General features: G+C 43.8%; 1 protein-coding gene across 1 annotated transcript in view; it reads left to right on the top strand.

Annotated features, from left to right (window-relative positions):
• Positions 1 to 23,388, top strand: part of myo6a (myosin VIa) — a 103,255-nt gene that overhangs the window by 62,937 nt on the left and 16,930 nt on the right. Inside the window, exons 19-29 of the mRNA XM_070925343.1 lie at positions 3,164 to 3,202; positions 3,369 to 3,462; positions 7,960 to 8,090; positions 8,177 to 8,254; positions 9,570 to 9,699; positions 11,765 to 11,855; positions 14,224 to 14,374; positions 16,501 to 16,709; positions 18,890 to 18,968; positions 21,451 to 21,611; positions 22,396 to 22,434. Coding sequence (XP_070781444.1) covers positions 3,164 to 3,202; positions 3,369 to 3,462; positions 7,960 to 8,090; positions 8,177 to 8,254; positions 9,570 to 9,699; positions 11,765 to 11,855; positions 14,224 to 14,374; positions 16,501 to 16,709; positions 18,890 to 18,968; positions 21,451 to 21,611; positions 22,396 to 22,434 — 1,202 coding nt within the window. The remainder of the gene's footprint in view (positions 1 to 3,163; positions 3,203 to 3,368; positions 3,463 to 7,959; positions 8,091 to 8,176; positions 8,255 to 9,569; positions 9,700 to 11,764; positions 11,856 to 14,223; positions 14,375 to 16,500; positions 16,710 to 18,889; positions 18,969 to 21,450; positions 21,612 to 22,395; positions 22,435 to 23,388) is intronic.

Genomic DNA, 23,388 nt, shown 5'->3' with positions numbered 1-23,388 from the left:
CATGTCTGTTGTGTAGATGACACTGGGAAACATTCAGCACTTATTTGAGAGGATTGAAGCACAGAGTTTGGTGGATTTGGACTCGATGCTGAGTAGATTGAGATCTTATTACCCGCGAGCTCTGTTACCCGTCGTGTTTTCCTAAAGCCCCCTTCATTCCGCCGCCTCTCCTCCTCCTCTGCCCTGCGTCCCCTCTCGCTATTCGAGCTATGATTAAGGTCTAAGAGGGTGTAGAGGTGGATCCAAACAGGCAGACAGGAACGGAGCTTTGGGCGGTGAAACCGAGCTGTGATAAATCTGAGTCAGCCGAGGCGACTGGAGACGCCGCCTCCTGGCTGGAGCAGCGGAGGGGGATCGTGAGGCGTGGAGGGCGTGGAGGTTTTCATTAGAACCAGACAGCGTAGCTTGTTTCCAATTCAGGGATTGAATACATCATAACAAGGGTGTCGTATTCCAGAGGCTCGTCCAGACACGGCTGTTGAGCCAACCTTGTTTACCCTGAATGTGAAAGATAAAACCAATGTGTCAGATGCAGCTGAGCAGATTCACTGCAGGGTCCGCTCTGATGACCCCCGTCGAGTCGTCAGATGTCACCCGAACATGTCTTATTTAAATGCATCACGTGATCAGGACGGAGGATGTAAATCATCTAATAAGCCAAAGTCTTCATTTGTAAAGCACAATTAATTCACAGGAGTGTTTTATATAACTTTTATAGCAAGGCAGCCATTAACTTTGTTCTTTTTAGCAGCCTGGATACATCATCATCACTACATGTAGGCTGTTACTGATAAAAGTTAGTTATTGCGTTTATACAATTGTCGCTTGTAGAGATTATATTCAAATTGAATACATTTTTCTAGCCATGGCTCTGTGGTTACCTGCAGCAAAGTTCAGCATCACTGTTACCAGTTTCAGCTGATTGAAGGCAACTTCCTGAAGGTTAACGAGGAATCTTTGCACTTAATGAGTTGAGCAGTTGCCTTTAGTTTAGTCTGTGTGAGATTAAAGTGGAAGGTTAGGTCAACTGTCCAAAGGCTATTTACTTAAATCATAGATGTATTAAGACAAACTGACATGTCCTCCCAAGATGGCACCCCATTCATTGCCATGAAAGTTGCTCACTGGGCGATTACGCTGTAAAAAAAGTCTCCTCAGGCCACCACGTGTTTGGGCCCATGGATCATACCAGATGATTAAATGATGCAGCCTTCTGGAGTTGATCATCTGGATCAAAGTTAGTTTGGGCCGTATATGATCATCTCAAAGTGTCGTTGTCTGCTCTTTAATTGGACGTTGCGTCGCTGCGGTTAGAACATCTGATGTGATCATCAGCTGTTGTGTTATTGGACAAATGAGGACAGTGCTGTTATGCTAATAGCTGCTAGCGGCCCCCACTCTAAACAATCTGTCACTTTCTAATCACCGTTTGTTTGGCAGCGCGCTCTCCAGTCTTTCCCTCATTGACCTTAATTAGTGTACATTTATTTACATTTACATATATTTACATTCACATAACGCAGATGCTCTTCATGTTCACAGTCACTTGAAGAAACTAATTGAATAATGCATCACCGACACTACGAGAAGTTAAAGGGTCAACATGCAGCGGCCGGGGAAAGTTCCAGCACGCTGCTGTTACAATATTAATGATTCGTCAATAATTAAAGAATTTGATGAATGAAGAATTTGTTAATTTGATGCAGAGAATACTGAATAGAAGAAAATTAAAAATGAATGAAAAGTCTAGAAAGACCCCACCCAACTTCAGAAACTCCACCCAACTGGGCCTCCAAGATGGAAACAAACGCTTTGAATTAAAGCTTCTGGGCCCTGCGACTACTTAAAGTTCAGCCGTTAAACAAAGATTTATAAAAGTTCTGCTTATCGGAGACCCTGCTGGCGTTCCAAGCGAGTCCCATCAAATGTAAAAGAATGAATCCGTCTTGAGGCGAGACCGCCGCCTGCAGAGTAAGAGGAGTCCTGCTAATGAACACCAAACTGAAAGGCTTCTCTCTACGAAAGCTTATCAGGGACAAATGCTTTTTTTCTCAGTCGTCCACCTCAGCAGCATCTTCAGCCACGAACGGTGAAGCTCAGCGCTCTCAGATAATTGTCGCCTCTTGTTCCAGACAGTAATACAATAACCCAGTGAAGGTCTGGCAGACGGGACCGTCGTAGTGGCCAAAGCACTTGGCTTCAGGTACCGACTGAGCGATCAGGAGAGTTCGACCTCGACTTAATCATCATCATCATCAAGTGTGAACAGAAGACTATCAGAGAGAAGAGATCAAATCTACGAGAGAGTTTCTTTGTTGTTCAGAGACTCTAAGACTCTTAAAGTAATAAAAATATTAAAGCTGTTTGGTGTTTCTATGATTTTACTGATTATCTTTATGTCTGTTAGATTTAACATTTGACGTGAACACTTTATCTGTCCAACATGCAGCTTCTGGTTGTAAAGAGAAGTGAGACAGTGGTTGGAAGAAGAGTTTTTAGGTTTGATAGTTATCCAAACTTCCCCTTCAAGTTTAAAGTCGTCACACTAACATATACCTGTCTAGGTGAAAGGGCTAGTTAGCCTGCTGGCCTTCCAAATACCAAATACATACATACCGAAAGGTTTACAACAGGGTACAAGAGATAATCAAACCTTGTATTTTTATTATTATTTATTTACATTAAAGCTGCCGTCTGGAGTTTTCTCGTACAAACAAAAGTTTTATGTTTACATTAAGTGTGTCCTCCTCCTCCTCCTCCTCCTCCTCCTCCTCCTTTGCTGGTGCATCACAGTGTTTCCTGGCCTGTTGGCAGCACCTGTTGATTGGTGGGAAAGTGTGGAAACAAAAGCAGGACGTGTATCGCGTCACCTGTAAAACCCCACAGAGAACCTTTGAGAAAGGAGAGAAATGAGGAGAAAAGATCTTCGTCAGGATAAACTTCAGAATGTTACACATAAAGATGTATTATTTGAAAGTATATAGACGTCTATGTAATCTCTTGGTTTTGTATACTGTGTCTTGTAATGTGGGCTGCTGGGCATGACTTGGGAACAAAACTAACAAACCACATTAACCAGATGTCAACTTGTTCACCAGCTCAGCTCGTCTGCGTTTACGTGATCGTTAAACTGAAACGTGTCTTCCTGTCCTTTTTGCTGCAGATGCAGCTGAACATCCTGCTGGAGAAGCTCCGCAGCACGGTCAGTGTTTCTTCTTCTTCTTCTCAAGTAAAATCAGCTGTGAACACCCACAGTTCCTCTGAGTTGCCCAGAGTTTCTCATGAATTTCTCGTGTGCTCTGTAGTTCCTGCTGTGACTGTAATGATTTCGGTTTCTCTCTCCTTGCCTCCCTCCTCCACTCCTCCAGGGCTCCAGCTTCATCCGCTGCATTAAGCCCAACCTGAAGATGGTCAGTCACCAGTTTGAAGGAGCTCAGATTCTCTCCCAGCTGCAGTGCTCCGGTCAGTGGCATCGTCTATGGACTCTGGTTCATTTGAATGTAGACCAGATCGGGAATGTTGGTCTGTCTTAACTGAGAAGTTTACCTCACAGACAGCCTGAGGTTGTTCGTGTGTGCAGAATGTAAATGTTGGTTTCTCCCTTTTCTTTAATGTTCTTTTAAAGTCATTTTACAGTTTTTTTTAATTCTAAAAACACTTCAAATTGAAGTCTCTCGTCTTTTATAATCTTTCAGTTCAGTGCATTTAACTCATCTGTTCATGCGCTCAAATGAACTGTAATTTGTTAAAATGCAAGTCTTCAGCTGATTGTTGTCACTGGCCAAAAAGAAAACAGTGAATAAATACATGAAACCTCTCAAATGAACTCAAAGATAAGGAACCAAGGACAAACCGAGGGACACTTCGGCAGTGACTCACCGTCGAAAACATTTCAGAACAATTACTACGAACAAGCACTTCTTGTTTCTGCTGGAAAAATATATAATCAAAGTTAACCGCATTGATTTAGTTCATAAAAACTTTGACAAAACATCCTCAACTCAAGGTCCACTCACTTACTCTTCCTGGAGCTGCCTTTCAATTATATAGTCGGTTTACAGTTCACACCAATAAAAAGCAAACTGTTTGTTAGAAAAACAGACACATTAAGGTCACCGTGAGACTCTCAGACCAAAGCCAAGAATAACAAAGCTCTTTTCATGGGTGGATTGAACCAATTCAACAAACAGATTGAGCATTGAGCTGCAGCATATTTGATGTTTAATAAGAAAAGTTTCAAGGATTTTTGTATTATTCATAACATATTGATGACAGGATTAATTGCTAATTTTCAGTTTCATTGAAAAAAGTGTTTTTGTTCCTAAAACATTCAATCCAACCCTCAAATTCAAACATCTACAAATGAAGGCGTGCCCAACATTTTGAGCACAAACAGGAACTCCAGGCCTTGAAAAGTCTTAAAAAGCATTGAATTCAGTTTCCTAGAATTACAAAGGCACTAGGAGGTGTTGGTGACAGTGATTGTGCTGCAGGAGGCTGATCAATCAATTAGTGTCACTCACTGCTAACTGCTAACTTTAGTAGCTTATAGCGCTATATAGCATGTAGTAGCTGGGAGGCTCATCCACTCATAATGGCTTAAATTAAATTAAGTTAATTAATCATTTTAATTGGTTACTTCATCCATCCACTTTGGGCCGTTAATTTAATTAATTATATAATTAGGAATCATCGTTATAACCTGCAGCGAAGCACTGGGGTGAAGTGATACTATTGTAAGTCATTCTTGGCCGTATCGACTGGTTTTCCATCATATTTTCATACTCTGGATGATATGATCATGAAATCCATGAGGTATTAATTAGGTCTTATAAAGTCTTTGGTTGGGTGAACGCTGCAGAAACCCTCATCGCCAGATAACGCGTCCTCAGCTGCCCTTATTTCCTGCGTCCTGTGTCGTAGATTCCCGCCTTATAATCTTGCTTTGTGACTCTGAGACCGTTTTCTTAAACTTTTCCTGCTCCCCAAAACAGAGAACCAGTGACACCCCCCACCCCAACAGGTTTGGAAGAAAAGAAATTATGAGCTGGGCTTTAATATCCTCAGAGATTCCGATTTTGCTTTCATCCACACAAACTCAACGATGCCCTGCTCAGATACTGCACCCCGGCAAGCTCTTTATCAGTTTTATTGGACTGGGAATCGAAGCGTTGATGGTTTGGATTAGACGGGGGAGGCCTCTGTGTACCAACATGGCACGCTTAGATCCACAATGGGATGTTCAGCTGCCAAAAAGGCCTAATCCTACAAAATGAAAGCCAATGATTGTGAAGGGGGAGCAGGTAATCTCAGGTGAAACACTTTGATCCTTTTTTTATTAAACATATTAAATAATGAACGTGTGCTGCTTTTCAAAAGGGATATTTGTGCCGAACAGTTGTAGGTTTTCTTTCTCCGTATGGAGAGAGAACTGCACTGATGCATTTCTCCTTGTTAGTGGCTCATGTGAGTATTACATGAAGTCGTTTTGTAGTTGTTTTTTTTCTGGCTGACTCATCAGAACTACGTGAAAAAGGCAGATAACTTCTATGAAGACTATAAACTGCAACCAGGATCACATGATCGTATCATGTGAGACTAAAACTGACTAACTCAAAAACAAGGATTCAGTGTTACTGAGTACAACCAACAACGGTTTAGTCTCACTGACACAGACTCGGGTGTCTTATCTTCACTGGGATCGAATGAAAGTTCAGGTACTGGTCCTTGTACGTGGTCTTTGTCTCCAGATCTCAGCCTTGATGTCGGTGAATATGAATGATGATAAGATCCAGTTTCACATAAAGCTCCTACACTTATTCTGAGAACTTCTGTCTTTAATCTGGGAACCTTAACAAACCAAATACAAGAACCAGAATATAAACGCACAGAAAGAAGTTTTCCGTTGTATTTTGGACCCCTGACACAGGGATGTGGATTTAATGGCAGCCTGAGACGGGGCTGGATCCTCTGACCACAGCAGCAGAAAGCACAGATAGGCTTAGAAGGCTTACAACATCAGCCACACATTGAAGCTGTGTAATACCTCCTAAGTTAGCAGTAGGACTTAATAAGCAGTGAGTGATTTCACAGGGAGCCAGTGGAGGGAGACTAACACCCAGGTAACATGTTCAGGAACTCGGCTTCACCCCACTTGAATAAGTTGAATATTTCTAACAGTGAAGCGTGGATCTGGTTTCAGTGCTCCGAGGTGAACATACACACTTCTGGAAATAGCCTTGATGTAATTGTTGAGGAAGAGATCTTCCGACATGAAGAACTTGTCTTTTTTTATCGTCTCTTTTGGGAAACTGTACAGCAATTACAATTATAGGTCTGATATGAGTAATGTGCAGCTTGGGGGCCTCCAATCAGGGTCTCAGCTTTATCTGAATTCACAAGAGGACCGTCAAATTATCGGGGGGGGTAAGGCTGAGAAAGTTGAGATGTTCAGTGGAATAAAGTGCTCTCCACAGATTTGGCATCATACAGTATTTTGAGCCTCGCTGGCAACGTTGGGAAACACACATTGACTTTAAATGCAACTGCGCCACCTTTTGAAATTCGCAGAACCTGCAACTTTTAAAACATGAATCAACACTTTCTTTCTCTTTATAAAAGCATTGGATTGTTAACCAGTAAAACACCCCCTTGTTCATTCCAGTGCCCTCAGGGGTTTTGCTGCTACAGCCTTACCTGTTCAGGTATGGCCGTTAGCTTATGGTGGCTAATGTTAGCTAAATTGCCTCTTGTAGCCACAGTAGCTGCTCTAGGCGCCAACGTCTGCACATGATATGCAAAAGCTAATATTAGTGTTAGGGTGTTGTGCACTTGTGGTAATGCTAGTGTTAATGCTAGCAGTGGCTTTCAGTAGCGTTGGCATTATGCTAACACTTGTGTTGACATGCTACAGCTCCATGAAGCAGCTCACCCGGCTGAAGTGTTGGGTTTGAAGTCTTGTTCTGTATATCGAGACTTGGGATGTCACTGTCTTTATTCTCCGTGACTTTGATAATTACACAATTCTGTGAAACTGAATATACTTAATGTGCAGGGGACTGAGAAAATCAAGAAAGAAAAACACTTGATGGAAAAGGACGTGATGACAGTTACAAACTCTGCTGTGAGTTCATTTACACTGAATGCCAATTAGCAGCATCTGTCTGCTATGAAAGTGAGCCCTTTGATATTCGCTTTCAAAGCAAAATGAGATGACTAACAATGTTTCAAAGAGGCCAAATTATCCGTCTCTACAGGGGGCCTATATAAACAAATTAATTTAATATGTCAAGGGGAACATTCTGTAAAGTCACGACAACATAAACTCAGACAGACGGCGCTGACGAGAAGGAAAAGGTCACAAAGTTGAATGTGCTGTAGACACTCAGCTGACAAATGATGCTAATTGGAATGCAGCCTAATATGACTTTGCTTTTCAGAAGTGTTTTGCTGTTTCAAAGATAAGGCCCTTTTTAAAGGTGCATTATTGGATCTGTAGTGCTTGAGATCATCTACACTGGTGTTTGTGTTTAAACAGTGGATTGTTGGAAGTTGTACAATATGAGTACTGACACAGTATCTGGGTTTGGGTAGTGACTCCTAAGTGATAATGGCTCTAAGGATGGCAGCGGTTTCACCACTTTGCTCATGCCTGAAATATCTCGTTGCCATGACATTTTGCACAGGTATTCATGTGTATCCTGATGGTTTTGGTGATCCCGCTGACTTTTTATCCAGCGTCACCAGCAGGCCAAACGTCATTTATCCAGTGAAATATCTCAACATCTACTAAATGTGTTGGCGCAGAATTTGGTGCAAACATTCATGGTTCCCAGGTGATGTATCTTAATGATTTTGGTGATCCTCTGACTTTTCCTGTAGCGCCACCAGCAGCCTTAATTTGAAGGAACTTGAACTTCCTGTCCAATGACATTCTCTTTCTACCTCCTGCCTCTGTAGGTATGGTGTCAGTGCTGGACCTGATGCAGGGCGGCTTCCCCTCCAGGGCTCCCTTCCACGAACTCTACAACATGTACCAGAAGTACATGCCTCCCAAACTCACCCGCCTCGACCCGCGTCTCTTCTGCAAGGTCAGTCCTCCGATCCAAGCGCGCATTACCATTTTCATACAGCCACATTTCCCTGTTTGTCAATGTCCTGCGTGTTTGTGTTGCAGGCTTTATTCAAAGCTCTGGGACTGAACGAGAACGACTACAAGTTCGGCCTGACCAGAGTGTTTTTCCGGCCCGGGAAGGTGAGACTTTTTGAAAACCTGCTCAATTCCCCCCTCGCGCTAGCTAATATAGGTATTGTTCCCCCAAAGAAAGACAATAGATTCGGAGGGAGAGCACATTAGTCATCTTGGCTGCTGAGGTGAGGTGAGATGAGGTTTTTTCGAGCCAACAGATGGGATTTTTATTTCTCCACCAGATGAATAATTCATCACATTTGGTTTCGACATGTGGCTTCCAGGGGGGCTTTGTGAAAGTGCATGCGTTTGTTGCAGAGGACCTCGGTACACGCTGTGCAGGACAAACTGCGAGTGTAACGCTGTAGATTTGGCTCAGAGGAATAAATAAATACTTATGTTGCCTGAACTCGGATGCTTTCATTGCTCTTCACGTCCCTGTGGAAGGTTCTGATGTTTGCAATGATGCCCGACATCACACCACACGGCACTTGTCAATAATTGTTTTAGCCTGCAAGGAGCCAGAGATGTTTGGGATTACAGCTTTAGCAAACTTTAGATTTCAGGCTTTATCTATCTGTCTGGATTTGATGTGTATTCTGAGGCCAAACACAGTCTTGGTGATCTTTTATACACACATCAACATACATCGACACAGTCTTTCTAGCTGTTAACATGATGATGGGAAGCTTTGGACATCTGAAATGTGAGGGTCAGCTGCCCGACAGCTCTCACCAACAAGATATTGGAAGAAATTTTGAAAACTGTAGTAGAAATGCACGTTGAGAAAATAATAATGTGAACTCGGCAGCTTGCTTCATTATTAAGGCAGCATCGGCAGACTCAAGGTTTGGAAGTCAGAGGTTTCCAGAGAGACGTGATCACAACACAACGAACGTCAGCTGCACTATCGCAGCTCTCGGCAGACTTTCAAATAAGTGCAGCAAATGTGAGAAAGCATTGAACAGCGCTGACAGGACCTGCATGAATGAAGAGGAGAACATTTCATTCACTGTAGCTCAAATAAATATATGCGTTTATGCTTCAGTGAAATATGAAGTGGATATTCACAGACATCAATCTGTTTTACTACCACCAATGTTACTACAGGTTGATCTCTTGATCAGAATCAAGATACTTCATGTATATTACTGTGAGCACCCCAATATTTAGGCTCCAAGACCAGTGCTCTAACCACTATAGAGCCTCTCTTAACTTCCTGTGCTATTCCATCTGAGACAGCATCAGGTGGTATTGTGGATATTGAGCATCTGAGCTGGAACCGGAGAAGGTTTTCTATTGATTGACGAATCTATTCATGTTAACTCGTCAACCCTCTCAGGATCCGAGCTCTGACCGTCTGCCTCTCACCTCTCTTCAGTTTGCAGAGTTCGACTCCATCATGAAGTCGGACCCGGACCACCTGGCAGAGCTGGTGAGGAAGGTCAACAAGTGGCTCATCCACAGCCGCTGGAAGAAGGTCCAGTGGTGCGGGCTGTCCGTCATCAAACGTAAGCAGCATCTGTTCTGGTCCCACAGTGTTGTCATGGCAACAAAATCCTGAAAAATCATTGACACAAGTGACGGAAGACGTGTCTCCGTCCACATATTAAAACCACCTTTTCTCAGGCGTGTACAGCGGACGTGTGTTTTACATTTATGAACACACAGTAGATCCTTCAATCCAGCTAACGTCTTCCAGTTTAACATAGTGGCCTTTATTTGATGAGGTTTTGTGGGTGTTTCTAATTAAAGATGGTACGCTACATGCCAACATTTACACGCACTGAGCGAAGCAGTTATTGGCCATGTTTGGATTAAAGTTTTACTCAGTTTAAGCTGTTTGGATGCAGTTTCGTCAGGCAGAGATTTTCTTCCCATAAATAAACCAGCCGACAGAATATTTTACTGATAGGGATTTGGAGATCTGGTACTCAGGGTCCCTGTTGATCCAGACTTAACAAAAAGTACCATCTGTTGTCAGAATAGAACTATTATAATATATATATTATATACGTGAATACAATAAGAGTTCATCAGTGACTTGATGCTGTCATGATCGTAACAAACTATATAAGGAAAGCTGTGTAATGTAATGTTGGGAGGGGCAGCATCACAATGAACTCTGCAGAGAGAAATGCAAAGTTGTAGACAAACGAAGGAAATGCCGGATGACCGACGCTGTGAGCTTTACCACAAGCTGCAGCAGCGACGCTTCATCTCAGGGAGGGATTTTAAAGAGTTCCCATCAGAGCCAGAGTGTGTCAGTACTGGAAAAGGAAAAGTGTCACGAAGTCACATTTCCTGATGAAACCGAGGATTGTTTCGGTGATTGTCTTGTGACTGAAGAAGCTCCAAAGTCAGAAGAAATGATTACACCTTTATGAAATATATAAAGCTTCAGGGAAAGAGATGCTGATTCACCCAACAGAGTCTGCATCGATTTAACTCAGTTTATTGATTAATATTGAGCAGCTGGACGTTGTTTTTGTTGGTGTTATGAGAGTAAGGCAGCCGTCATCACCTGGATCACACAACAGTGAAGAGTGATTCTCTCTACATGCTCACTTTAGCTCTCTCAGTGCATTTGCTTCTTATCGCTCTCAGTTCTGTCCAGGCAGCCATGTTGGAAATCCGATCATGCAAACAAGCGATGGATCAGTATGCACAGACGGCAACAGAGAGCACCCGAAGGGCCTCGTGGACGGAGTACAACAGTGAAAACAAACCACGGGCGGTGTAATCTGCCGCAGAGACAGACTGCTGTTAATAATGTGGGGTTGAGCTCCTGGAGGAGTCGTATATATCGGTCTGCCTTCTTGTGTTGATCACTGCTGCTTCTCTCTCTCTCTCTGTTTGTCTCTGGCTCGATCTGTCTCACTCAGTCGCTCCTCTTCCTCTTCATGTCTGTCTCTCGAACTGTCCTCATCTCTTTGTTCTCTCTATCGATCGAATTGAAAATGAGCTTCATTGGCAGGAAGTGAAGCGAGTGTTGCCAAAGCGTATCATCATATCCCATTAAGAATAAATACGAGGTTTCTAATGTTACAGCAGCAGAAAGTATAAACAATAAAACCGGTTTCAGTGGGTCGTTCGTTCAGTGGTGTGATGATGATGTAGAAGTTAAATATTCTGAGGTCATACAGCATGTAGTGATGTTATCGATCTCTGTCTGCTTATCTTTCACCCTTCATCTCTCCGGCACTCCCTCTTTTTTTTTTTTTCTTTCTCTCTCTCTGATTTTCTCACTTCACTTCAATTCAAACTCGCTTCACAGCCGCGACAGAAAGAGCGTCTGTGTCAGCGAAGGCTTTGAAATCCCATCACGAAAGAACTCAAAACATTCTACAAACATGACAGAATGTAAACTATATTCACTTCAAATTAAGTCGTGTATCCATACCGCCAATTATCAAAAACTGTCGATAGCTGATGAAAAAGAGCGATAACGAGAGTTCCCACGGGGAATTCATCATTTTAGAACAGACCTTCATCGTCGTCGTCGCAACACAAACTACTTGTTAGAGGTGACGTTTGCAGGAACTTGACGGTGTTTTGCTTTTCTGTCTCTTGCAGTGAAGAACAAGATCTTGTACCGGGCCTCGGCCTGTATCAAGATGCAGAAGACGGTCCGGATGTGGCTCTGCAGGAGGAAGCACAAGCCTCGGTGGGTGTCCGGTCCTCCTCCTCCTCCTCCTCCTGTAATCTTTCTTCTTCTCCTTCTCCATCGTCCTCTCTCTGCTCCTCCATCTTCTCTGCCTTATTTTCTTCTCCTCCCCTTTTTAAAACACATTTCTCATCCTCACCTCCCTCGGCTCGCAGTTCTCTGCTTCCTCCGTCCTCCCCTTCCTCATTACATCCACCTCCTTCTCGCTCTCTTCCTTCCTTCTCCTGCAGTTACACCCTAGCCCCCTCGTCTTCATCTTCCTCCTCCTCCTCCTCTTCCTCTTCTTCTTCTTCATTATCTGCCACTTTCACAGCTCAGCAGTGTCAGTCTGCCTCACACACACAAACACACACACACACACACACAAGGAGGAAAGATGGAGTATGCAGGTGAAGAAGGATTTTTTTCCTCTGCAGGGGGTTTTAGTGTGATCTGGCAACCTGCTGGTTGGTGCTAACAGGCTGTGTGATTGTGTCTGCATGTGCTGTGGGGGGGGGGGGGGGGTATGGGGGCGCATTAATGTCTGGGGCGGAGTTTGGGAACATTTTAGTTTAGTTTTATTTTATTACTTTAGTTCTGTTGACTTTATTTTATTTTATTGTTGATTCAAAAAGTCCTAAACGAGTCGCTACGCTCCCGTCATTCATTTCAAACTTGAGTAGTGACCAGAGTCTAATTCAGCATATGATTATGTGCCCTGGTGATTTATTTCCATCACAGTCAACTGCACATGTTTTTTATAACGTAATGTTCGAGTGAAGTCACAAGGCGTCGGTGTTAAAGTCTTTTTTGATTTCTTCATCAGATGCATGACCCGTGTCGTCATGTGACCCCTGCAGCAGAGTCCAGTCTAAGTCGGACTGTACGATTTATAGCAGAGTCCTGAGGGGCCGAGATGTTAGCGATGGAGGCCGCCACGCTAGCATTTGTGCTAGCAAGCTAGGCTACGCTGTGCACTGTTGTGTTCGCTGGCTTCCAACCAAATGAAAATGAGTTGCTTCTTATTTGAAATGCAGTGGTTGCTCGTTCCACATGCAGGCCGTCTGTGTGGTGACGAAGCTCTTTCCTGCAGCCACAACAGTTAATCACAGGGTGGCTGAAATAAACGCTGAGCGTGTGATGGATCAGACTGTCAGCAAAAACCCGGGATTGAGATTATTGTTCCATTAATTTGTGGACTCTATAGCCGGTCAGTGTGTGGACGTGTCACCGGCACTTAACGGCCTCCTGCTGCAACTTTAAAAAGAGTTTGAGTAGCTTTTGACTTTGGTTTGAAACCCAGTGTTCTTAAAATTAAATATACACTCCAGTAACTTTTAAGTCAGATTAAATATTGTGATATACACTATGTTGTGTCTATATGTTTGTTTCAGTCCCTTTCTGAAGCTACCGTGTCCTCTCTACGGGTGAGATTCAAATCTAATTCGACACAATCTGATTATTTCACGGCCGCGCTGTCACATCAAATAAAGAAATCTACATGGCTCATCGTTTATGCACTTTTCCCCAGAAGTCAACCTGACATAATCGAGACTTTGGAAACTTTGAGATCTTGACTGGAATTGAGAGTAATGTTCCTTCCCTGCATTTCTTGGCTGCTCAACATGATTTTATACTGAGATTAAAGGGCCACGCCGCCCTTTTTATACGTCAAGGTCGGTTTAGTGGTCATGGGGAGTACAGCTGTGTAACGTCTGTCTAACAGAAAGGCTGAATTGTAAACTAGGCTCAGGTTTGAATGACGGGGTTGTCGGGGGTCTGGTAGAGTTGAGAACTGGGACGAGCTCCTGGTCCCAGTAGTAAAAGTCCCATTCATTTTTCTCATAGACAATGTTACATGACTCTTGGATGGACAAGAACCTCTCCTGGTTGAGCCATCGGTTCAAAAAGATTAATAACTCTGAATCTTAAATAAAAAGTTAACTCCCAAGGTGCATTTCATCAACATATATCCGATCACCAGGCTTAAAATACGGTCACATTTGCTGTTAACGGGGGCCAAAACGTAGAGACAAAGCTGAAATGGATCTCATCTTAAATTCATTCAATTTTGGAATAATTTCAGCAACAACGGCCACAAGTTTTGCTCACAAATTCAACGACAAGGTGTTTTGACTTTGCTGCCGGTCTGATTGGCGCCTCTGACTGGCTTCTTCTCTATAGCAACGACAACGAGGCTCATGGGTATTGTAGTATTTAGAGGACAAAACGTGATTTCTCAGAAACTAAGCTGAAAGTCAAACTGGTGGCCGTAACATAAACGTTTATCAACATTTACATATTGATATTGTTTAAAGAAATGGAATCACCCCTTTGAATGTACAACATGTATGTGGTTCTTACTAACTACTGTGTGTACGTGGTTTAGGATCGATGGGCTGGTGAAGGTGCGTAACCTGAAGAAGAGGATGAACCGCTTCACCGAGGTGGTGGCCGGGCTGAAGGAGGGCAAACAGGAGATGAGCAAACAGATCCAGGAGCTGGAGGCCGCCATCGACGCCCTGATGGTCAAAATCAAGGTGGGTGGGACGGACAGTTTGTTGTATTTAAAGCCTCTACATCCCTCAGCGAGAGCTCTTTGTGGTGCTGTCTGCTCTGACAGACACGAACATGTGAAGAGTTTTCTTTCAAAAATAGGATATTTCCGCCGTTTTGACAAAAGTGCCACCTCCTCTCAGTCGGTGATGGACAGCATGAAATTAAACCACGTTCTGGTGCAGTTTGACAGACAGGTGGAGCCTGAAGTCCCTGCGTGACGAAATGAGAACAGTTTGGATTTAAAAAGTGTAGAATGATAAAGTCCAGGTTGTGATGTGGCTGAATAAAGAGGTGGTTGTCATGATCGGGAGACATTTACGCTCTTCTCATTATGCTCGTGCTGTTTGCTGTTGAAGTGGATTAGATTGTGTGCTTTCTCTGACTTTAAGGTCGCCTTCTTTTGAGGTAATCTTGCATATGAATGTCAAGAATCTTTCATATCCGACGGTAGATTTCTTTTTATTTGCCTAATTTTCATGATTTAGCGTTGCCGTCTTCTTTATCTGCCCCCACTTTTTCTTAAACGTCCGGATTAGATGGACAAACACTGGTCGCGGGACTCAGCGGTGAGACGTCAAACCCCACCCTGCAGCTTTGTCGTACAGTAACTGGCAGCAGATGCGTATGAATATTCATCCGCTGCGAGACGGCGACACGTTTCCCTCCTCAGGTCTTTGTAAGCCGTCAGACGCTTGAACATACATGCTTCAGGATCTGTCTGCAGCTCCGACGTCCTCGTCGTCGCAGTGAAGGAGATGTTTGTATTTCAGGCAGTGATTGTTCACGTTGAAGCAGCATGTAGAGGAAATAAACATGCTGCCTTCAAAGAACGTGCTTCTCCATCTTTGCTTGGGTGTTGCTGAACCGTAATGGTTGCTAAGGTGTTTCTAGTTGGTTGCTATGTGGCATCCATGTAGGGATACATGAACGTTGCAGCCGTATTTGACAGCTGAACATTTCCAAGCCATGGGAATTAATCTGCTGCTGTAACAGCCTCCACGCTTCAGCGAAGGCTTTCCACCAGGAAACTAAGCTGCTGCGATTTCAGGGTTTCCCACAGTCAATAGGTCAGCAGAGGTGGTAACCACTGCTGTAATCAATCATTTGGGCTCTAAAATGTTCAAGGTGACGTCTTTAAATGGCTTGTTTTGTCCGACCAACGGCCCAAAATCCAAAGATATTATATTTGCTGTCATAGAAAACCAGCAAATATTCACTTTTAAGTGGATGAATTGAGTAATTTTTGACAATGAGAGCTCTGGTACAAAGAGTTCACACAGTGCACAGGGTCGGTGTTTGGGTCGGTTCCTAGGTGGTAACTACGGTGTTCGGAGTGTTTTTGAAGGAAGATGAGAACAGGATATCACCAAGTATGAGATATTATAGTGTTGTGAGTCGCCCACAAATCACAGCAGGCAGGTCCACAAATACCAAAAAAATGTGCAGAATTGTTGTGAAAATAAATGGAAAGTAAATGAGAGCGATTCAAACTGAGAGAAAGAGTTAGAGACGGATTCTAAATGTGACAGCAGAGATAATGAGACGCAAAGATCTTCACATTTATTGTTAAGTCTGTCTGTCTGTTTCATTATTCTGTAAGTGGTGTTGAGGCGTCCACAGAGGGAGGTCATGTTGTTGATATGGTTCTCTTCTCTTCATTGTTTCTTCTCAGGAAAACACACTTCTCTGGTGTAGAAAAAATACAGATACCTGAAAGTAGAGCCTGAACTGAATCTGTTGAGTCTCTCTCTCCTCAGCACCTTAATCAGGGAATATTGTAGATTCTCGTCGAAGGTCATGAGTACAACTCTTTCTTTAACAGAAATAATGTTTTCATTCAGTGGTTTCTTCTCTGTTGTACCGTCAACAAAACTCAACACATTGAAAATGCATCCATAAAGGGAAGGCTGCAAGACTTTTAATGTGAAAATTCTGCAGGAAGTGTTGCGTTTTATTAAGACAAGCGGTGAACAGGGACACACGGGGAAATAAAGGCCGGTCTCAAATATAAGCCTGCCCCAAATAAAGGCCTCTCTGCCACTGAAGTAAATGTTTGAGAATGTGATCATCGTGTTTTAACCGTTGATCGTGGCTCTGCGTCTGTCAGAGCACCATCATGACCCGGATCGATATCGACCACGAGTACCAGGCCCTGGTGACCCGGTCGGAGCAGCTGCTGACCGCCATGCAGAACAAGAAGAAGGAGGAGGAGGAGCGGGAGCGCCTCCGACGCATCCAGGAGGAGATGGAGAGGGAGAAGAAGAGGAGGGAGGAGGAGGAGCAGCGACGCAAGCAGGAGGAGGAAGAAAGGCGACTGTGAGTTTTACATTTCAGCTCAGATGAAACGTTTTTCTTTTAGCCAGAAATGAAAAGGCGCTTGTTAAAATGTGGTATGGCATGTTTCGATCCGAGAAAAGCCACTGCTCAGTGAAAAACGCTGCAGTGGACAAATAAACTGTCTGTCCGCTCACTTTTAAAGGTGCCGGAGGGGATTTACATAATGAGATCGCTGCTCCGAAAGGATTTACTCTCATAGAAGCTATGAAGTGTTATCAGGCTGAGTTGTTGCTTTTTACATTTTCTGCATTTAGCTGACACTCTTGTCCAGAGTGATTTACAACGAGTACAGAATAAGCTTCAGCTCCCCAGTGTCTTCAGTGTCCGTCATTACAGCAGAACAAAAGCAGGTCAAAGGTCACAAGCCTCAGAGGTACCAGGGAAAGCTCAACAAACAATGTGAGTTAGTTCATGTGTCTGATGGTCTCAGCAGTTCAGTTGTTAGTGTCTCGTCCTGGCTTCATCTAAAACATTGAGATTTAAACGGTTAACCACTTCCTGCTGACTTCCTGGAGTCATAAAGCTAAAGATTAATTCTCCAGAGACGTTAACTTTTTGTTGAGATTGTAGATGAAGACCTTTTGTTTAAGAAAGAGGCAGCTGGTTTAGTTTGTCAGCACACCTTAATGTTTTTCTTAATGTATAATAATGTATATTTCCAAGTCTAACAACTCGTAATCCTCACGTCTAAGAAGATTTCGTCAAATCGCTCCAACCTCTTCCTCGTGGATGTAGAGAAGCCCTGTAAGAACGAGGAGAATCTGCCTGCTTCAGATTCTGTATTCTGTCTCTGTTCAGTCCACAAACCTGTCCTCAGGTACCCGGCGCCTTGACGTGTCCCCCTCTATTTCCTACATGACACCATGTAAGCGGCCGCTGTGGTTTTGAATCCATCAAGCTTTCAATCGTATAGAAAGTCTTTTAGGAGGACTGATGGGGGCCATTGTGTTCGTCACAAACCACTACCCGCTAATATAAGACATTACAGACGACAGCCAAAATTTTATGGCCCACTTTCTCTTCCCTTTCCTCTCCTCCTCGGGCGAGTTATGAACTCCCAAGATTCACCTGAAGGTCACAGCCTGAAGGTGGTGTCGGCGCTCTGAGCTGCATCACAAGGCTCGGATAAAGTCACTGACCCTGTAATTCCTTGTTTTATAGGGTTTCCCATTTCATCGTAGATCCAGCGCAGCTTTAATCCAAACATTATTTATACAGATGTGTTCAAGTCTGCCCGTCGATGGAAACGTCTCCCAGCAGACTTTAGATCCCTGAAGCATTGAGGCTGCAGAGCGTGCTGTTTTTCTTTCTTTCAGGCGTTTGGCTCATGTTTCTATTCAGAGCAGTTTGCAGCTGCAGAATAACCTTCAGTACCTGATGACCAGAGACAACAAGCAGTCAGCAGTGAGCAGTGCAAATGTCAGCGCTGCAGTGCTCTGACGGTTTCCTGTGAGCGCAAGACGAAAATAAAAAGGCAAAGAGCAAGAAAATAAATAGGAGTTTAAGAGCAACTGGAACATATTTCTGTCTTTGTTTGATTTAGAAACAGATTCGTCCAAGTGGAGCTCAAACAACACGATTCATCTGCAGCCGTCTCGATAATTGGATTAAGTTTTCAAGCAGAAATGACCCAAATCTTTGATAATTAACTGCATAATAAACTGAGTATCTGTGGGTTTTCGATTATTGGTTGAATAGAATCTCTCTGAAAGCTCTTTGACGGCATCATCTTGGCCTTTAGGACGTAGTGAAGCACGTTTCTCACGACCTTTGGACCACACTGTTAATCAAATGATCAAGAAAAGAACTGTCTGGATTAAAGATCTATAAACATACTTTTAAACAACAGTAGGAAGCAAAGCTGGTGTGAGGTGATCAGGTTTATATGCTTCTTCAAACTGTCGCCGAACACTTTTCCAGAAGACTGACTGTGTTTCTCCTCCTCTGTCTTTCTGTCTCTTGTCTTGTTTGATTTATTCTCCTTCACTGCTCTTTTATACATCTCCATTTCTTTTTCCTTTGTCTCCCTCCCCATCTGTTCCTTCCTCTCTTTCCGGCTCTCTCATTTGTCACGTCTCCTTTCTCTCTTTATCTCTTCATCTTTCTGCTTACGTCCGTTCACTCCTCTTCCTCCTCCTCTGTCTCTTTTCCTCCATCAGGAAAGCAGAGATGGAGCTGAAGAGGAAGCATGAAGAGGAGGAGAGGAAGAGGAGGGAGGAGGAGGAGAGGAGGATCCAGGTGGGTGTTGGGTCACATCGCTGCAGGCGTCCTGCAGACGGCAGCCCTCTGTTGTTTTCACCCGGTTGATGCTTCACTCGGTTCAGTCCAAAGGTGCAAAACAACAGACGGACTGAGCACGTGCACAAGAGATCACGACTGTAAGGAAGAGCTCTGAACGCTGCGCTGAGTTTAAGTTAGCTGCAACTTGTGTTGGAGAAACGCTTTGATTAAAATGGTCATGGCATTGAGCCTCTCCCACCTGGAGAGAAAGAGGTGGGATCAGGTGCGAGTCGCCAAGATGAGCCGTCACATCGTATGAAAGGCTGTATACTGACGGAACAAGTGGAAATTATGCATTTATTTAATACAAAAAATACCACCTTGGAAATTCTTCTAGAACTGTACATAGTGGAACATGGCGGACTGTGCTGCAAGTAGGGAGTGGTGTTGGACATCGTGTGTTCTGTGGATTATACGCAGTAACGAGGACACAGAGAATATAATATTACAAACTTCTCAAAATCTCTAAACACAGACAGATAAAACCAAAACTGTTGGCGTGGATAGAAACCACGAGAAGGAAGTGATTTGGGGAACTGAGCCTTTAAGAACACAAGGCTGTATATACATACATATATATATGTATATATATATATATATATATGTATATGTATATATATATATATATATGTATATGTATATATATACCTGTAGGTTATGTTCATGTTCACCTGCAGCAATCTGCTGTTTTATTTTATGGTTTGAAATGCAAAGTTACACATGGTGGCATTTTTGATCAGTAACTCCAAAGTCATTTTATTCAAACAGCCCAAAATTCCCTCAGAGGGTTTTTACAGTCTGCACAACACACACAACACCCCCGATCCTTCGACTCTTCAGCTGGTACTGACAATAAGCAAAAGGAGGGATCGAGCAGTAACGAGATGAAATGTGATAAACCTTCAGCTGCGTTTGCTCTGAGAGGTTCTGCCTGACTCGCACCTGAACGCCTCACAGTGCAGACCAACACAAAACAAATGACAAGAGTCAGATTTGATGGTAATAATCCAACATGAATCTATCAGTCTCTGCACCAAAACACACCATCATTTATCTGCTCCAACAAAGTGATGAACTTTTAGCTCTCGGATTAATCCGCCGGGTTTTAGCTCCAAATATTTTGGACTGGAGTCACAGATGGAGTTAAAGTGGAAGGATCCCACAGTGTGTGTGTGTGTGTGTGTGTGTGTGTGTGTGTGTGTGTGTGTGTGTGTGTGTGTGTGTGTGTGTGTGTGTGTGTGTGTGTGTGTGTGTGTGTGTGACGGAGAGATAGTGGGATTTACGGTTCGCTGGGTTTATGTTTATCATCCAGCGCGTCTCCGTCCGGCCCATCTGTTGCCGTGGCGGCTGGTTCCTGCGGGTCCCCGGGGGGTCGACCCGGTCCAGATCAAGTGCAGATTTTAGCAGCGAGCGGAGGCCGTTCAGATCAAAGCTGCTGGCCGGGGGCCCGGAGCCCCAGGCCGGGTTACCCACACATCTCCTGCTCTTCCACCAGCTCAGAGTTGTTCTGCTCGGCACGTTTCCTCTCCTCTAAATATTCATGACTCCCTCTGCGGGGAGGGGGGGGACATCAGTCACACTGCGAGCCTACAGTTGTATTTCTCTCCTTGTTCAGACGTCCATCGTTATGATCCAAAACATGATGTGAAGCATTTGGAAGTGACGTCTACGTCGCCGAGTGATGGTCGGCGTCAAACCACAGTTGATATCATCAGTCGGAACGTGCGACACCTTCAGGTCCTCGTGTCCTCCTTCAGTCGCTCAAGGAGCCGTTTGACTTATGAAAGTTGTTTCATGAAGAAAGGTGGAAACAGGAGCATTAATCATCAGTTTAGCCCCCCACCCCCTTCGCCGCTCTGCGTCCCTCGTTCCTCCTTTAATGAGCAGGACGGAGGAGATGAAGTCGCCCCCCCCCCGGCTGCAGCTCCTCTCCTCTCTGTTTGGAGGTTGAAGGGCGTCTGTGTGTTCGTGCCGATGCATCGATTTGATTTTTCTGCTTCTGTGAATAACAACAAGTTTGCTGCTGCGTCTCTTCCTTCAGTCAGTCCGATTAAATAAAGAAATCAACGTCTTCAGATTGTAAGATGTTCAGTTTCCTGTGATGTGAAACACAAACAAGCAGAAAATACTCACATTCAACATAAATGACTTAAACAATTATAGAAAAATACAACAAAGTCGCAATTGTTGTCCGACACGTGTGGATTTAAACTATAGATCCAATAGAGACAGTTGAGGGAACACAGCGCTCATGTGCATGCAGAGAACAGCTGTAAACAGCTGCTGTGAAACACTCAAATGTTCTTGTTCTTAATGTCCCGAACCGAATCCTTTCAAGCGGTCGCAGCGTGAGGCGCCGGCCACGCTGAGGTGGATCTGGAGTCTGAACTGACACTTAGTTCAGGCACACATGTGAAATGCTTCGTGTGTGTGTGTTCAGGAGGAGATGGAGGTGCAGCTGCAGGCGGAGCGGGAGGAGGACGTGGCCCGGCAGGCCGTCCTGGAGCAGGAGAGGCGGGACCGGGAGCTGGCTCTGAGGATCGCTCAGAGCGAGGCCGAGCTGATCCCCGAGGAGGTGCAGAACGACTCGGGCCTGCGGAGGTAACATCAGCGCTGTCCCACCGTCTCGTCTCTGCTTTCATATTTTGTATCCACAGAGACTTCGTCTCTTCAAGCTCAAGGAGGTCTGGAGGACTCACGAGTCGCTTTAAGAGCTGGAGATCAGTTCTTCTTTGGTCCCGACTGAAATGTGTCTGAGGATCAGAAGCTGGTGGAAGATTGTTGATCTTGATTTATTTTATTTAGACAAAGTTCTTCAGCTTCTTTTGTTAAATGTAAAAATGTAGATCTGCAGGCCGCCAGACCTCCATGAGCTTGACGAGACCAAAGTCTGGCTCAACCCTTCTGAATCCATACCAGACCCAGACCCCGAACCTGTGACTGCAAACAAATATCATATAATAAAGATAGAAATGAAATGAACTGTCTCAGCAGATGAGGGACCTCTTTCTGTTCTCTAAATGTAGCCTGCTGCACTCTCACAGGGATCAGGGTCGCTCTTCAAAGTCTGACTGATTATTCAGAAGGAGTTGATACTTTATTCTCTTCAGAGGCTTCAACGTTCACTTGCTGTAGATTTTAGGATCCTGAAGCCCAAACACACCACTGATTGTGTGTCACGCTCTGTCAACAGAGAGAGGCTGAAGAGCAGTCAGACTTCCTGTTTCTCACTTTGACATTTTGTAGACTGGAAGTTTCTGTCGGACTGTGACTCTGAAACTGTTGTTTAAATCCGTCTGAGACGAACTGCAGGAACCGTCGCCTCCATTCAGTCCTGTTTAACCATTTTTCTTCTTCTTCTTTGTTTTCTTTTTCTTCCTCTCAGTAACGGCTCCTCAGTTCCATCGTCCCCAGAGAGAGCAGCGTAAGACCCGGCGATTTGACCCTTTAATTTACTCCCCAGTCCCACCTGCCCCTGACCTTTCAGTCCGTAACCAACCCCTGCATGCTGTAACAATCTGCCAGCCGAGCACCGCCGCCTTCCCCTCACAGTGACATGCTGATTGCAACTAACAGGCGCTTTATAGACGGCACTTTTATTTATTTTCATCATTTTTTTACCTTTTTATTTAACCAAAGTAATTAGCACCAGTTTTAATTGTAGCACCAACGTGATTGTCACCCTCCAGAAATGTGATCAAGGTCCGTATTCATCAAACGTCTGAGAGTTTAAACTCTGAATACTATAAAGAGACAAACGACAACAAATGATTCACTCTAACTTACAGCAAAGTGTGGGAGTCACCTTTATAGGGAGGCATAATTCTGTTAATTAAACATTTGAAAGAATAAATAACAATTCTTCTCTTACAGTTTAACACACTCAGAAAGAAAAATACTGCAAAACTAAAAACACATTTAAAGGCTACAGGCTTTATATAAACTATTGTTACTAATAAATACATTATTAGATGACCATAAATATCTAAACCACAAAAAAGAAATTTGAAAACATAAAAGAAATCAGATATTGTGTTTAACTGACATTACTGAGTCAGACTTTATGACTCTTCTCTACTTGTCACAGCATGATAGTGTGCCAATGATAATAATAATCATCAAAAATAAGTGAAACAGTCGGTAAAAACACCACCAGGACACACGTTTCCTGTTTCAGGTGTCTTTGGAGCAACTTTCCTGTAATACCACTTGTGGCCACAGTGGCCGCTGTTCTGCATCTGTCTCATAGTCCCATTCTGAATAAACTTAACGCTGCCTTTGAGTCCCCAGTTAGTTAACAGCACAACTAAGTGACTGATTAAATATGAGAGTTATTTTAAGCACTTTTTTAAATCCAAAGACATTTGATAAAATAGCT

The sequence above is a fragment of the Enoplosus armatus genome, chromosome 19 (assembly GCF_043641665.1).
Source record: "Enoplosus armatus isolate fEnoArm2 chromosome 19, fEnoArm2.hap1, whole genome shotgun sequence".
NCBI lineage: Eukaryota > Metazoa > Chordata > Actinopteri > Centrarchiformes > Enoplosidae > Enoplosus > Enoplosus armatus.
Note: the sequence above shows the minus strand (reverse complement) of the source record. Positions and strands in the feature narration are given on the sequence as shown.